Source organism: Mus caroli, chromosome 17 (genome assembly GCF_900094665.2).
Source record: "Mus caroli chromosome 17, CAROLI_EIJ_v1.1, whole genome shotgun sequence".
Taxonomy (NCBI): Eukaryota; Metazoa; Chordata; class Mammalia; order Rodentia; family Muridae; genus Mus; species Mus caroli.
Genome location: NC_034586.1, coordinates 46,596,338 through 46,612,341, shown reverse-complemented (window position 1 = coordinate 46,612,341; position 16,004 = coordinate 46,596,338). Strand labels below are relative to the sequence as shown.

Sequence of the window (16,004 nt, the reverse complement as noted above, 5' to 3'; positions counted from 1 at the left end):
AGAAGAAGAAGAAGAAGAAGAAGAAGAAGAAGAAGAAAGAAAGAAAGAAAGAAAAGTAAAGAAAGAAAGAAAGAAAGAAAGAAAGAAAGAAAGAAAGAAAGAAAGAAAGAAAGAAAGAAAGAAAAAGAAACTATCCATTTTCCCCAGTCCACAGCTTTCTCTTAATTGGGGGCTGGGGGGAGGGATGTGTGTCTGGAGACTTGTTCCCTTCCATCAGAGCCAGCAAGTAGGGCTTGGAAGAGGCCAACAGGAAGCTCGGTGGGCACCCCACGGTCCATGTGTGCCTGAGTGAGGAGTGAACTCTGGCCTCCTGGGTGATTTCGAGCCATGAGTGTATTGTTTCTGAATCAAGAAAAGATATACAGAGTGGGCTCTAATGAGCTGGTGTGAGCTGGTTTCAGCACACCCCTAGATCCTCTAGCACACTCCAGGAGACCAAGAACATTTTTAATAAGGCCCCCTGGATGGAACAGGACCCCAGGAAAAGTGAACCATGGGTAAGGCACGGCTTCCCCGGTTTGCGACAGTCCTGTTGCTCCTCACGGCATTGCTTCTCATGCTCACTTCTGTTTGTCCCCCCCTCCCACTTCACCCTGGGGCTCTGGCTGCTGTGGGCTTCTTTAGCCTGGTATCCTGCTTGGAATCAGTCAGTGGAGATCATTAGCAGGCACCCGAGGGGAGAGAGAAGACAGACGGCAAGACAGCTGAGGAGCTGTCTCTGCAGGGACTCGACTTGACTGTCACATTCAAGCTTCAGTTGTGTCCCATGGCCCAGGTTTCGACGCATCCCTCCCAGTCTCCATATGCCAGTTACTGCTCACATATGCCTTGGTCCTACGGCTCTACGGGTGACAATACTTTCTGCTTTGATTGTACCCCTGGGGTGCTAGGTTGGCCCTTTTGGCTTTTCTACACTTGCCTACACCTTTATGAATAATAAGCCTAAATTCAATTTACTTCACAATACCTAATATGACTGCTACCATATATACTTCTTGTCAAGAACTCTGGTCACATGAGGTGCATAGCTGTCCAAATAAAATACATACCCTCCAGTCAAGGACTTGAGGTGGAAGACCTCCAGAGACCCCAAATGAGGAAGAGTCCAGTCACAAACATGTCACAACAGTATCAGATAGGGGACATCTGTGTCAACTGGCCTCCTTACTGACAGCCTCTTCTTGTGGCAATGGAGCCTTAATGGGTGGAGCAAGGAAGGAATTAGAGTGAGAGCAGCTGAGCACAGACACATGGCCTTAGCTCGGTCTTCTCTTCGGAGAACTGCAGTAAATCATGACTTTTTTTTTTTTTTTGATAGGGTATCTCTGTGTAACTCTGGCTGTCCTGGAACTCACTCTGTAGACAAGGCTGGCTTTAAACTTACAGAGGTTCGCCTATCTCTCCTACCATGTGCTGGAATTAAAGGCATGTACAAAGAACCATTTAGTTGGTTGTTTTTGTTGTTTCTGTGATGAACAATGAATGACCAGTTGAATTGTGTGGTCACTCAGTTTCTGTTTGACATGGAGAAGCCAAACATCCTGTAAACATTTCAGAGAGAGAGAGAGAGAGAGAGAGAGAGAGAGAGAGAGAGAGAGTCATACACACACACACACACACACACACACACACACACACACACACTGAGAGAGACAGAGAGAGATCACGCACCNACACACACACACACACACACACACACACACACACACACACACTGAGAGAGACAGAGAGAGATCACGCACCAAGATAGTGATATTCACATACATGGCCCTCTGCACTGTTCAACATGCTGGGTGTGCTCTCTGCACTGTTAAGCCCACATAACTGGCCACATGCTTGGAGGCAGGAATGAGAACTGGCACATTTATGTTGTTCCCTTTAAGTCAGTGAACCTGACACAGTCATAGTGAGGCTACTTAGGATGAATTTGAGTAGGCATGGGATTCTCACTTTATTATCAAGGCAGCCATCATGGTGATTCGGAAAAAAACAGTAATTTTTGTTTGAATTCTAAGCCCATGGAGTCTAATCTTTCATTGAGCTTGGGGGATTATCAGAAACAATTTCAACAAAGCTCAATTTATATTTATATGGTATAAATAACCCTCTGTGCCACCTCTTTATTTTGAAAACAAAACAAAATAAAAGCTCCAAATCATTTAATATAGTTGTTTCCATTCTTGTTTCTTAGTAAACCATTACAGAGTTGGTGGGAGGCTCTGCGGCATCCACCATCCACTCTCCTCCACATCTCTCTGCAGATGTTGTGATTCTCACGCTCGCCATCAGCCTTCTCTCCACGGTTCGTTCAGTTTCCCACTGTGCATGTTTGATGCCCCTATGCATCCCAGGCAGCACTGCATCATTACGGGCAGCTCAGATTGGGTGGGAAACAGAAGAGAAAGCTGGGTGGGTAGGGAGGCAGGGCCAATCTCGGAGGAGTTGAAGACTCAGAGGAGTTGAAGGCGAGGGTGCTACAGTCATACCTCAGGAGGAATTTTCAAAGGTCTTATTAAACAACAGCAACCAACCAACCAACCAACCAACCAACCAACCAACCAACCAACCAACCAAAACCCAAAACAAAGCAAGTCTGAGCAGGGCTGAGGAGATTGCATAAGTGAGTAAAGCATGTGTTATGACCTGCTTGCAAGTGTGAAGACCTGAGTTCAAGTCCCTGGAACCACAAAAAAACAAAAACAAAAACAACCAGATATGGTAGCACACATCTTCAAAAGCAACGTTCCTGTGGTGAGATAGGAAGCAGAGATGAGAATCCCCCACAGCTTGGGTCTGAGCTAGCCCGGTGAGTGCAGAAGCAAACAAGAGACCTCCTCTCAAACATGGTGTATGTGAGGACCACCACCTGACGTTGTCTTCTGTCCTCTGCACATGCACTGCGGAGTGTACGGTAACATACATGTGCCTATTCACACACACATGCACACACATGCACACACATACAAACACACATATACAAAGACTTTTTTTTTATTAATCATAAAGTAACTTCTTGAGCTGGAAAGAGGCTGCACAGGTGTCCCCTTTATAAATGTTTCAGGGACCATATACCTGGACACATGTCTCAAGCACACAATGAAATGTAAACACCCCCTAAGCCTCACTGAGACACTGGGAACTACACAAAGGGACACCATTGCTGGAGCTCAACTCTGCTGCACACTCCATACACCTCAGTGCCCCCCTTTCTTCCAATCACTAATGCAGGTCTAAGTTCTCCATCACTAAACTGGATCTAGAACATGTATTGTGGATTCTGGTTTTCACTGGATAAACGCACCAGTCTGAGCTCATCTCTTTGCTGGCCTGCTGGGGACCACTTTCTGTTTAGTTGGTTGGCTTGTTTGTCTGTCACTGTGAGAGCAGTGCTGGGTTGAGTGTCTTTCTGGACTAGGCGCATTAGAAGATGTTCTAGGCTAGAAGATGAAGTAAAGAGGTTTGTGTTTTGTCTCCTGGATGCTTGATTAAATGTCTTATTGATCCAAAGGAGCACATATGAGGTCTGGATTAGCAGGAAAGATAGCATTGGTAACTAGCCACCCTATCCTGAGGCTCTGTAGTGTTTCTGCAAGGAAGCATAACTGTCGGTGATCAGATGAGGGGACTCTACCAGCCTTGCCAGTGCTGCTGACGGCTCAGAGCTCCAGTGGTGAGCGGGCTGTGCCTACTGCCTGGACATTCAGTTCCTTTTGTCCCCTGCTGCCACTGATTTGCTGAGCACCTGCTGTGTCCACTCCTCTCACAGACACACATCACTTGAAAGGGAGGCCGGCTTATGGAGCATCTCCTTTTCTGTCTCCTGGGGACAAGCAAAGGGACGCTTGAGAGGACTGACAGATCGGGGTTACAGGCCTAGTAGATCACAGAGGTGTCTGCCATACTTCTGGTCCTGCTCGTGAGGTGAGATGGTTAACTTCCTGTGTCAACTTGACTGGGCTAAGGGCTGAGGAATGTTCAGATAGCTTGTAAAATATCATTTGCTTGTGAATCTGTGAAAGTGTTCTCAAATGGACTAAGAAAGGAAGAGCCATCCTCCTCAATGTGGGCTGTCACCATGGAATCCATTGAGGATGGGCTGTAGAGACATACAGGTCAGGTGGATTTGGGCTCTGTGCATCTGTCATCTTCCCATAGTCACGAGAGCTTCTAGTTCTCAGATATTAAAACTTAGGTCAGAACTCACACCACTGCTGTCCCTGGTTCTCAGCATTCTGATTTGGACTGGCACCATACCCACCTGCTTTCCTGAGCCTCCTGATTGCAGGACTGAAGATCACATGACCCTTCTGCCTTTACAATCAGTCCGTCATAATTAACCTGTTCCATGCATCCACCTCTACTCTTGCTCTGCTCTCCTGAGAGCCCTGACCGGCACACAGGGTGAGTGCCCTTCCCCTTGAGAGAACTGCAGCTCAAGACTGATGTTGGGGGGGACAGTCTTCATTCTCCACAGCCCTGGGAAGGACATCCAGATGAAGGCAGGAGACTGAAGCCACAGTCTTCAACGGTGGGTAGGAAAGTGAGCTGGGGCCTTCTCACCCCTAGCCTTCCTCTTGAGCCTGGAAATTCAACTGTGGCACCCCAGTTACTCACTGTACTTCATCCTATATTCTCACACACAGCGGTGGGTGGGCTTGAATCCACGCAAGTGGTGAGCCTTTGTAGCTGGTCTCAGAGAATTCCCTAACTTGGAACCTCTGAGATGCCATGTCATCTGTTGTCATATAATTTCCTTTAGATTCTCTGAAATTCCAAGGAATTGACATCTCTCCCACGCATTTCTGAGAGGACAGATGTTCTATAATTGATCCAAGCCCTCACCCGTGTCCACATACAGTGGCATGCATCCCAAAGACAACTGCAGTTGTGGAGGTCATGCTCTGTTGCTGAGGAGCATGAAAGAGGGAGAGAGCCATTAGTTCATGCCATGAGCCATCAATGAATGCAGTTAAGTCTCAGGGGCTGTGCTGGGTACTGGGCTATTAATTTGTACAAACACATCATTTACAGATATTGGAATTCAGGCCCAGAGCCCCTTAGCTGCCTGGCACGTTCGGAAGGCAAAATTGTAATGCTATAGATCTCACTGGTGGATCAACAGATGCTATGGGGAGCCAGTGCTGTGTGCCAGTCACTTGCCTCAATGTTGAAGAAATATTCTGTGTCATCTTGACGCAGGCTTCGGAGACGCAACCATCGGAGAAGAAGGGCCTCTTAGATTTTCCTGTGGGCCAATCTGTGGGATGCTGTCTTGACTGTTGATTGAGGTAGGAACAGTCAGTGCAGGTGGGAGGTGATCTTGGGTTGGTTAAGAAGCAGGTTGAACACGTCATGGGGAGCAAGTCAGGAGGCAAAGTTCCTTCGCGGTATCTGCTTCAGTTTCTGCCTCTAGGCTCTGCCCCACAGTTACCTGACAAACTATAACAGGGCTGTTCACCCCCTCCTCTGTCTTTTACCTTCTTGCTCCTGCTTTGTCCTCTTATCACTTACCCTCTCTCTCCCCATTCCCCTCCCCCCTCTCTCTCCACATGCTCATGGCCAGCCTCTACCCCACCTCTCTCTCTACCTTTCTCTGTCTCTACTCCCTACAATCCCTTCCCCATGCCCTGAATAAACTGTATTCTATACTATACTGTCCTGTGGCTGGCCCCTCAGGAGGAAGGGATGTCTCAGCATGGGCCTGCTGAGGCATGCCCTTCCCCCATACCTGACTACACCTCCACCAAGCATATTCCTTCTCTCTTTATTTTTATAAAACACAACACTAAATTCCTAGCTTGAGCTGCTTTTCTGGATTCCCTTGGTTGTGGACTGTGATCTATAAGGTGAGATAAACCGTCCCCTTCCCAAGATGTGCTGGATATTACAGGATCAGCAAAACTAGCATAGAGATGCTCTGTGTAATGGTATGGGGATGGAAATTGTCACATCCTAGAGGGATGCGCAGAGTAGAGACAACTCTTGAAAGGGCAGTGTGGACTGTCTAACTTGAGAGTTTTCAAGAAAGCCACAGACAGGAGTTGTGTAAAATCTGCAGAACTTCCCACGGATACAAACTTAACAACAAATAGGCCCGTTGTTCTGTCTGAACTGGTCGTGGGGGGGCATCATGGAACCCTGATACCTGCCTGCTGGTCCTGCCCACTGTCACTAGTGGTCCTGGGGGTACCTTTACTACCTTGGTCTCTCAGAGTCCACTGAATGCACTGCTGGGAACCCCTTCATCTCTGTCTCAAGCAGTGTGCCTGCTCCATGACTGTGAGCTACTGGTCTCACACCCTCAATCACGCTGAGCGCCCTGTGAGACCCAGGGAGTATCTGGGCTTGGTTTGTCTCTGATCTTCTTTTCAGATCTGTGGCAGACCCTGAGGATCTTAATCAAACGGGGCAAGCAAAAGCGTCTGCTGTCTGAAGAAGAACAGGAGCCACAAGAGGTCACTGCAGGAGTTTCTTAAGGGAGCAGAGCTCTTGGAGGAAAAGCTGAGGGAAGTCAATAAGGTAGGACCCAGCCCAAGGAGGCCTTTCGACTTCCTAAGGCCCTCTGAGGGTGCCGGGGTTCACCTTCAAAAGCACACCAGGCTGGTGATGATCCAAGGGCTCCTTATGTTGCCAAGGCTAGCAAGATAGGGGTGGGGCAGAGGGAAAAGGACCTGGAATAGTAGGATTTAGGGGCTCCTGGGTGTCTTTAGAACATGCCAGTGGTGACTTTGGGTCTCTCATTACCATAAATACAAAAGAAACAATAGACAAAGCAACTCCACAGCATTGACAGACTGATGTCTTCACAGGGTTGGGTCAAGGGAACATGCCAGGGCTAGTGCCCTGCTCTGATTGGCTGCCTCTCTCCGTCCCTCCCTCCCTAAGAGCCTCCCTGGGCTCTGGCATTTCTAAAGTTCTAATCACAGCTCTTGTTAGAATTTCGATCGATCGTGATCGGGATGTGACCTAGACCTTGATAGAATATGTGCTCCAGAGGAGAGGTGGGGCCTCGGTGGGCACATTACCCTCCGAAGACTCTCTCACTTTTATCAGCCCCATGCTGTGGCTGTCAGGAAGCAGGGTACCTGGATCCTATTATCCTGGCTGCTCACATAAACACTTTCTGTGAGTTATGCTTTAATGTCAGACCTCTCGCTTTTATGGAGGGTCGATACAAGAATCATCTGGTTGAACAACACCGGGATGTCTTTTGTAAAACTGCAGCTGAAGACATCACTCAGTGTCACTTGGTGTCCTTTACATGAGGATCCACACGATAAATTCTGCCTTGTGTTTAGTTTCAGGGAGAAATTCTATTTCTGCAGATAAATTAGTTAGTATGCTCCCTGCTGTCAGAAAATGGAAACTCAGGAATTCTGGGTGCTTCTTTCTGTTCTGCAGCTAGACAAGAGAGAGCCAAATTTATCGCCTGTGTGTGTGTAATTTGCTCAGCTATGGGGTCCACAAGCACTTACCCCGGCCACTTCTTTTAAATGGACTTGTTTTATTTTATGTTTCAAACGTCTCATTGTACTTTTGTGAGATGTGTGGGTCTGGAAGCCGTCTGGGGAAGCATTTGCTGGCCCACACTGATTTGGCCTGTTTTCTGCTTATGTCGGCTGCTGGGGACATGCCCCTGAATTCCTGTGTACCTAGCTTTCAAGGAGCTCACGTTTGAATGCGGGAATATAGCTTGGAAATTATTAGTCATTATAAAATGAAGCTGGTGAGCTTACAAACACACAAGACTGAGGAAAAATGAGACCTGGGAGAAGAGGCTCCGGAGATCTTCCTGAAGGGGGTTGAGGCTGAGCTAGCTTTGTGTACGGAAGGGAAAAGGACACTGGTTCTGAAAACTCAAAGCTGACCTCTCCTTAGTATTTGTCTTTTTTTCCTAGATAGACTAGAGACTCCCAGACCTTAGCTCTGTGCCCCTAAACAGACACCAGAATGCCAGGCAAATTGTCGAGTAGTCAGTATGGCAGCTGGCCCAGCCTGAATCAACCAGGCTATCTGGTTTTGCATCTATAACCACTTTGGGCCTTAACTGTTATGTGAGGACCAGCAGGGCAGACCATCCCTGTGAGGTTCAGGGCTGGAGAACAGAGAGGTTAGAGCAGCCTTGCTTGAACACAACTGTTGTTTCCCAGGCCCGAGGTTAAAAACTGACTCCAGGTTGGCTAGTTTTCCCACCTCATTGCTTCTGATGAGCTAGTGATATGAAGGCTAGAGAAGAAATAGGTACCTCTTGGGGATTTGTGAACAATAAATAAGAAAATACACAGAGACATGCTGTGAAACTCCTCAAAAACACTGGATGGTTGCCTCAACTGATCCATCAACCACTGTATCATTCCAGGTAGCAAGGATAATATAGTTGCACCCACACTGTCAACTCTCCAAGTAATGCCTGTGTTAACGTAACACCATGGTGTTGAGTTGCACATCAGAGTGTGAGACCTCTTAGTGCTCCTCTAAGCCCATCAGTCATGTCTGTTGTAGATGTTCCTTCAAGTGGCCATTGACATGTCTCTTCAAGGCCACCTTGGATCTCTCAGGCTGTCACACCCAGGCGGTTCACTGGGCTGGATGCTGTTTGTGCCTCATGCCAAAGTCTTCCTGAGTTTCCTTGTCCACTGATTTTTCTAAAGAACCAAGGCTGTGAGGACGTTTGAGTTCCTGCATATACTTTGGGCAGGACATATAAAAAGAAAGCCATGATCTGTATTTGTAGCCAGCGGAGGGAGGAGAAAACCTTCAGCATGCACGTGTGAACACACACACATGCAGCCGACCTCATGGGGTGCTTATTGGTACTGTCAATAGGTGGGCGCTGTTAGCAAAGGCCCCAGAGTCCATGTTTAGACGGTTTGCCTATCCCTTTGATGTGATTCTCCCACCATAGCTGACTCTGAGCTGCTGTGTGGTGTCAATAAACTTGAACCTGGGGAAATAGAGCAACAAGCACTGTGCAGACCCCCATCCACCCCCAGAGAGGCACCATAGCTGCTGGTAACTTCACAAGCACAGATAATAACTTAGCAAAGAATGAAATTTAAGCTTTTGTTGCTTTTGCTTTAAAATATAATGTAACTCTAGATGCACATTATTTGATTTTCAACGTCAGCTGTGTTGAGCAGTTGAGTAACAGCCCTCCATATTCTTGACACATCCCCAGTCAGTTCTTGTGACATGGAATGAGCCAGCTCCTGTATACCCCTGGGTATGGCTTCCTTCAGCAAGGCAATGACCTCTTTCAAACAATGCCTCTCATATTACTGCTAAATCTCTCTTCTTTGGGACATGGGGTTGCTCCTGTATGCACTTCCTTGGACACTCGTCTGCTTTTCCATATAGAGATGGGTTCTTATGTAGGATGTCTGGGCCAAGCTTCCCTGCTTAGTTCCCAGGGTACTCCCAACCAGTCGCCCAACCACCCTCCATAGAAACCTAGCAACATACAGAAATACTGATGCCACATGCCTCAAAGTGAAGGGTGAGGCAGAGTGAAGAGGTGGAGGGAGTGTAAACGAAAGACAGAGAAGCAGACATCGGCCATCTGGTCACTGCCTAACTCTTGCACTAGAAGCCCAAATGACAGGACATGATAGCAGACAGCAGACCATGCCGACATAGTAGGAGTGCTACTTCTCTTCTGGAAGCCCTCTGCCTTAGCTTTTGACACAAGTGCCAGCTGTAGGGTGAGGGTGGAGGAGAAATCCCCCTTCATAGACAAGAACTCCTCCTGGACTGGGGTCACTAGGGGCCACATATTTAGACAATCTCCTAAAGCACATGGACAGCAACCAGGAGTCAGTCCTTAAAGCTGTAACTCCTAACACCTTGTCTCTAATTGGGACACTATGGTTGTAAAGGAAACAGGTCTTTCTGAAGTTCTTAATTAGAGTTCTAGCCCGTGTGCCTTGCGTTTGAAGTTTGCTGATGGCTGCAGGCATGGCTCTGACACCTGTGAAGTGTAGAAGGCCCCAGGGAGGCAGGCAGAGAAATTAAGGCACAGGATTTCTAAGAACACACAGGAAGGCCCAGCGGGAGCTTGTCCTAGGAGGGAGAATCAGACCAGGGAGGTCCTGGCCTGGGGAGCACAGAGGACAGAGCAGCCCTTACCTGCCAGCCCACGACCAAAAAGTCTGGGCACGCTTTTCCAGGTTCAAGGTTAAAAAACCACCTCTTGAATGAATGGCATTTCTACGTTGGTGTCACCTTTAATGAGTCAACACTATGAAGGCTAGAGAAGTCCCCTGTGTGAGGGACAGGTGGGATGGCTCCAGTCCAGTGACATGCCCAAAGTGAGCACAGGGTACTGGGTTTCTTCAATTGTGAGGCACTGCAGGACCCAGGCTATCACAAGGGGGAGCTGCTCTTTGTCATAAAAGTGGTTGAGTCCTAACCAGCTGGTGGCTTTTCCAGGGATCTGTTTCACCAGCCTTCTGGAGAATGTCACTCTTCTCCAGGCAATTTCATTGAGTCCCACATCAAATGAGACACTTCTGGCATCTGTCTGCCACTGGAGGTGCAGGAGATCCCTTGGGAAATGACTATGTGGGTTTAGTGTTGACATTATCAATGCATTCAAGTGAGTCAACCATTGTTGTAGGCTGGGAATCACAGCAGTGTTCAGAGAGACCTGGGGTCCTCGTCTAGTTCTAGCAAGCCACATGACAGGCAGGCCACTGAGTCTGCCCCATCTGGATGATGCTCTGACCTCCTTCGAATGTAGTGATGAAGAAAAGACCCGAGACACCGGTGAATTGGTCACTGTTTTTACCATAGGTTGCTGTGTAGGGGAGATTAGCACTGCCCCTAGGAAGCTCAGAATCTCTCTTTTGAGGAGCAGAGTTCAGGTGGTGATGGGACAGGAGAACTTGGGGAGATAAGGAAGCAGTGGAAAGGGCGGTTGCCAACATCCAGGTGCAAGCACACAGGCTAGAGCATTGGTTTGCTCAGAGAAGGTACACAGAGCCCAACCTTTGGCTTCCTTCAACTTTCAAGGTGTTCAGGACTTGATGTTTAGCTGGATTAGTTTGGGCAGCTCCTACCTTCATCCTGGGGTCTCTGCAGTGCAGACCCCTTCATACTGAGAGCTCTGCAGTGCACACCCCCTTCATCAAGGAGTCTCTGCACTGAACACCCCTTCATACTGAGGGCTCTGCAGTGCAGACCCCCTTCATTCTGGAGTTTCTGCTGTGCACACCCCCCTCATCCTGGGGTCTCTGCAGTGCACACTCCCTTCACTCTGGGGTCTCTGCAGTGCACACCCCCTTCATCCTGAGGGCTTTGCAGTGCACACCCCCCTCATCCTGCGGTCTCTGTAGTGCTCAGCCCCCTCATCCTGGGGTCTCTGCAGTGCACAACCCCCTCATCCTGGGGTCTCTGCAGTGCACACCCCCCTCATACTGGGGTCTCTGCAGTGTACACCCCCCTCATCCTGCGGTCTCTGTAGTGCACACCCCCTCATCCTGCGGTCTCTGTAGTGCACAGCCCCTCATCCTGGGGTCTCTGCAGTGCACACCCCCCTCATCCTGCGGTCTCTGCAGTGCACCCTTCATCCTGCGGTCTCTGCAGTGCACACCCCCTTCATCCAGGGGTCTCTGCAGTGCACACCCCCCTCATCCTGGGGTCTCTGCAGTGCACACCCCCTTCATCCAGGGGTCTCTGCAGTGCACACCCCCCTCATCCTGCAGTCTCTGCAGTGCACACCCCCCTCATCCTGGGGTCTCTGCAGTGCACACCCCCCTCATCCTGGGGTCTCTGCAGTGCACACCCCCNGTCTCTGCAGTGCACACCCCCCTCATCCTGGGGTCTCTGCAGTGCACACCCCCCTCATCCTGGGGTCTCTGCAGTGCACACCCCCTCATCCTGCGGTCTCTGCAGTGCACACCCCCCTCATCCTGGGGTCTCTGCAGTGCACACCCCCCTTATCCTGGGGTCTCTTCAGTGCACACCCCCCTTATCCTGCAGTCTCTGCAGTGCACTCACCAAGAGCTACTTGCTGTAGGTGCCGCTGGTTGATGGCATCTTTCAGCTGACCTGTCAGAGACACAAAGAAAAACCACCAGAGCGTTTTAAACAGGCTGAAAGAAGACTTCACTTTAGAAGAACCTGGCAAACTAAGACAGAAAACAAAATCTAGAGTTGGGGAGACCCTGGCAGCATTGCTTACCAGTGAGAGCCCTTCTGCATCCTGGATTGTATTGGAAAGGAGAATGTGAAGATGGGCGTTAGCATATCAGCATGAGACTCACCTTGGGGGTCAATCATCTTATGGTTTAATCATGTAAGCCTGTCATTCACAATTTTTTCTGGGGCCCTGATCTCTTAAATAATCCATTATTAATAAAGGAGGAGGGATGATATGGTTCTTTAATAACTTATAAGAACCTCTCTTCAATCCAGTCAGTTTTTAAAAAGCTGTATGAAAAGTTGATTGCCGGGTATGAAGCACACATAATTCTGGGTCATGTTAGTGAAGTTACAATGTATATAGATGGAGGTCAACAACAGCGTTCTGTGGAACTGGGATCACAGTGTGACACTTATTCTGGGTGTTTATCTCACAGGAGACACTTGCAATTGGAAAATGTTCAGCAGAGAGGCCAGGAGATGGCTCGGTTGGTAAAGTGCTCAGTGGACAAACAGCATACGCAGAACCCACATGGCATTGTACCCTACCCATGTCTATGATGCCAGCACTGGGGAGTCAGAGATCGGAGGTCCCTGGAGCTTTCTGGCCAGGCAGTGAATCAGCAAGCTCCAGGTTCAGTTAAAGAGCTTGTCTCAAAAATATGAGGGGGTGAGTGATGGAGAGAGACACCCAACACCAACCTCTGACCTACATACACACACACACACACACACACACACACACACACAGAGAGAGAGAGAGAGAGAGAGAGAGAGAGAGAGAGAGAGAGAGAGAGAGAGAGAGAAACATCCAGAAGATGGTGACTGGGATGTGACAGCTCAGACAGCCCTACTGTCCCAGCACAGCAACAAGAAAGCACCAGGCAAGAGCATTTTGTGGGTTATTAGGATGAACATTCCCATCCTTAAAGGATTTGGGAATGGGTGACTCTGGGCTTCCTCTGTCTTGAAAATCCTAAAGTTTGGAGCTGGAGACCTGGGCAGTTCTGGGGTTAGTGTGAGATTTAACACACTCATTCTATCTCAGTGCGGTTTAGAGCATGTCCCACGTGGGAACTGCGCTCTGGACACTGGGGGGAGCCGGCGTGCCTCGCTGATCCTTTGTCTACAGCCCCAAGGTGATGGTGAGTAGCCAGTGTGTTCACCGGGAGACGTTCCTTTAGGAGAGAACTAGGTGAGGCTAAGATGGAGGAGGATGACACAGCTCATTCAGCTTAACTTCAACCAAAAGAACGAGCTAGACCCTTTCCCCCAACCAGTTTCACAGAGAAAGCCGTAGAGAATAAGTCATTCCCATGGTGTCCACATCTGCTCTACTTCACCTCTCAGCACTGGGCTCAGCATCAGTGAGGATTACTTCCTGTAGGCAGGGAGCAACCTTCACCCCAGAGGGTGCCACACTATCCCCAGCTCGACTGCCCCTCCAGGTTAAGCATCAACAGTTCTTCAGTGATCCCTGAGGTGGGGGCAGAGCACCGCTTCCAGGTGTGTGATCACCTCGGGCAGTGGTCCTCAGCCCTCCTGGTGCTTCAGCCCCTTAATGCAGTTCTTCATGCTGTGGTGGTTCACAGCCATAAAATTGTTTTTGTTGCTACTGCATAACTGCAATTTTGCTACTGTTACGATACTGTAATGTAAATTGTATCTGTAATTCCTAATTGTAAGATGAAATCTGATATGAGGGACATCTGACCCTTTGAAAGAGTTGTTTAAGCCCTAGAGGGGTGGAGACTCACAGGCTGAGAACCGCTGACCTAGGTACCTGTATGGCTGCATGTTGCCCTACACTGGAGAAGGTTATATGGTGAGATGGGGCCGAGGGCAGGTCTGAGCAATAGCTGCTCCCCAGTTCTGAGCAGGGACGGGTGAGACACTGGGTGTGTGTGTTGCGGGCTGGGAGGAAACCTGGCTTTGAAGGACTACATTTTCACGTGCATACAATTTTTCTTCTCTTAAAAAAGCATAGTGGCTTAATTACAGAAAATGAAGATTCTAAAAAATGTTTTCTCATGTTATTCCTAAGATGTAACTATCAAAGCAGCATTTCTTTAAATTGTGTTGTATTAGGTCGTTAAGTTTTAAAAGCGGACGATGGGCCTGCTGACTTAAGTTTCATTAAAAAGCCATTAAATAAAATTTAGCTTGGTATTAGGACAGACCTTCCAGCAACTTCTGGAATGGCCCTGAATATACTTCTACTGTTCTGTACTATATACTTATGGGAAGCTAAATATTAAATAGTCAGCCCTGAAAATACACATACAAATAACATTATATGGACTGGGTAGTTAGTATTTATGTATATACACTTAAGTAAAAGGGGCACAAATTTGAAAGATGGGACACGGGATAATTTTGAGGGATGAATGGGAAGGGAGAAATGATGTAATTATATTAAAATTTAAAGAATAAAAAATTAAGATGGAAATTAAAAGGGGGAACCACGCTTTGAAGCCCCACATCCCTCCCAGGAAAACTCTCTTCCAATGTCAGCGTGCACCCTTCCCCCATGCTGCCTCTCAACCTGTCCTTCTTCACCACAGCAGCAAGTGTCCGACAGACAGAGGCAGTCTATCTCCAGCTCCCCTGCTTCTCACTGCAATGATGGGCTCCCCAGTTCTGAGGGGAGCAGGCTTTAGCAGAGTAAGAAGAGTCAGGATTTCCTACAGGCCCTGGCTAGCTCATGTAAATAAAAAGGGAAGATTGTACCAGGACTGTGAATTCTCTAAAATCCACACACATGCAAATGTGCTCGTAGAATAAGGCACCCCTAAGGGGGGAAAAAAGTGGGCCTTTATAACATCACATAATGATATGATAAAGGCCGTTGTAAAATGTAATTCCCGACGCTCAGTTTTGCTGAGTTGACTGACGTCCCCCACCATATGGCATTCAGGGTGGGAGAGCCATAGCCCCAAACAAGCTTCCCAAAAATAGCCTTATGGCTGACACCTAATTACACTTGCCAGCAGAGGCATTCTTCAGGCAAAGATAACAGTCTCCTCTAATCGGCAGGATCATGCGGCTCCATGGGTTCTGGCAAAGGAGGAGCTGAGGGGGATTGCAGAATTCGCTCAGCATGAGGCTTGCTGTCGTTACTACAGTGATAAATTTGTGGGTTTTGGCCAGGATTCCTGGATATTTTCCCTGTATAGAGGTAGGAAAGAGATGAGACAGAAACAGAGGAGTCCCGGCCTAGGCAGGAGATAGCCTGAGAGGGAAGCATTGATCCCAGATTGGGGCAAGACTTGAGGAGCAGGGTCTGGAGGAAAGAGAGGAGAGCCTTTTTCTAGGGACCACTTTGGCAATTGGCAGCTTTTTCTCTACTGACTTACAATGATATGTGCAAGGAATGCCTTCTCCCTTTCCGAGCCAGTCATCGAAGGGTTGGGTGGCAGTGGTGGCAGATGGGGTACTCTAAGCCTGTACCCCCTCACAGAAACACTCTAGAGGTGGGGGCATTGGAGCGCTCACAATCTGATCAGAGTGCATGGAGGGTGAGTTGTAGGCCGTATGTATGGATTCTCTCAGCGGAGCAGTCCCTGGGACAAGTGTTAGCATCTTGGAGAAAGAAAACTGATTCTGCAGCCTGTCACTTAGGAAGCAAGAGTTTTCCATATGCCTCATGCTTGGTTTTGAATGTAAGCCATCACTCACTCAGGGAAAGCTGGTCCTGAGGACAGCAGCTCACTTAAGATTCTAGTAGCAAGGCTTTGCAGGCTGCTTCTGGGATGGGCTCCCTTCCCTCCTTCTCTCCCTCCCTTCCTCCCTCCCTCCTTTTCTCCCTCCCTTCCTACCTCCCTCCTTCTCTCCCTCCCTCCCTCCTTCTCTCCCTCCCTCCC

General features: G+C 48.6%; 1 protein-coding gene across 1 annotated transcript in view; it reads right to left on the bottom strand.

Annotated features, from left to right (window-relative positions):
* The window catches only part of Kif6 (kinesin family member 6), a 291,689-nt gene that overhangs the window by 27,104 nt on the left and 248,581 nt on the right, over positions 1-16,004 (bottom strand). Inside the window, exon 16 of the mRNA XM_021149143.2 lies at positions 11,998-12,048. Coding sequence (XP_021004802.1) covers positions 11,998-12,048 — 51 coding nt within the window. The remainder of the gene's footprint in view (positions 1-11,997; positions 12,049-16,004) is intronic.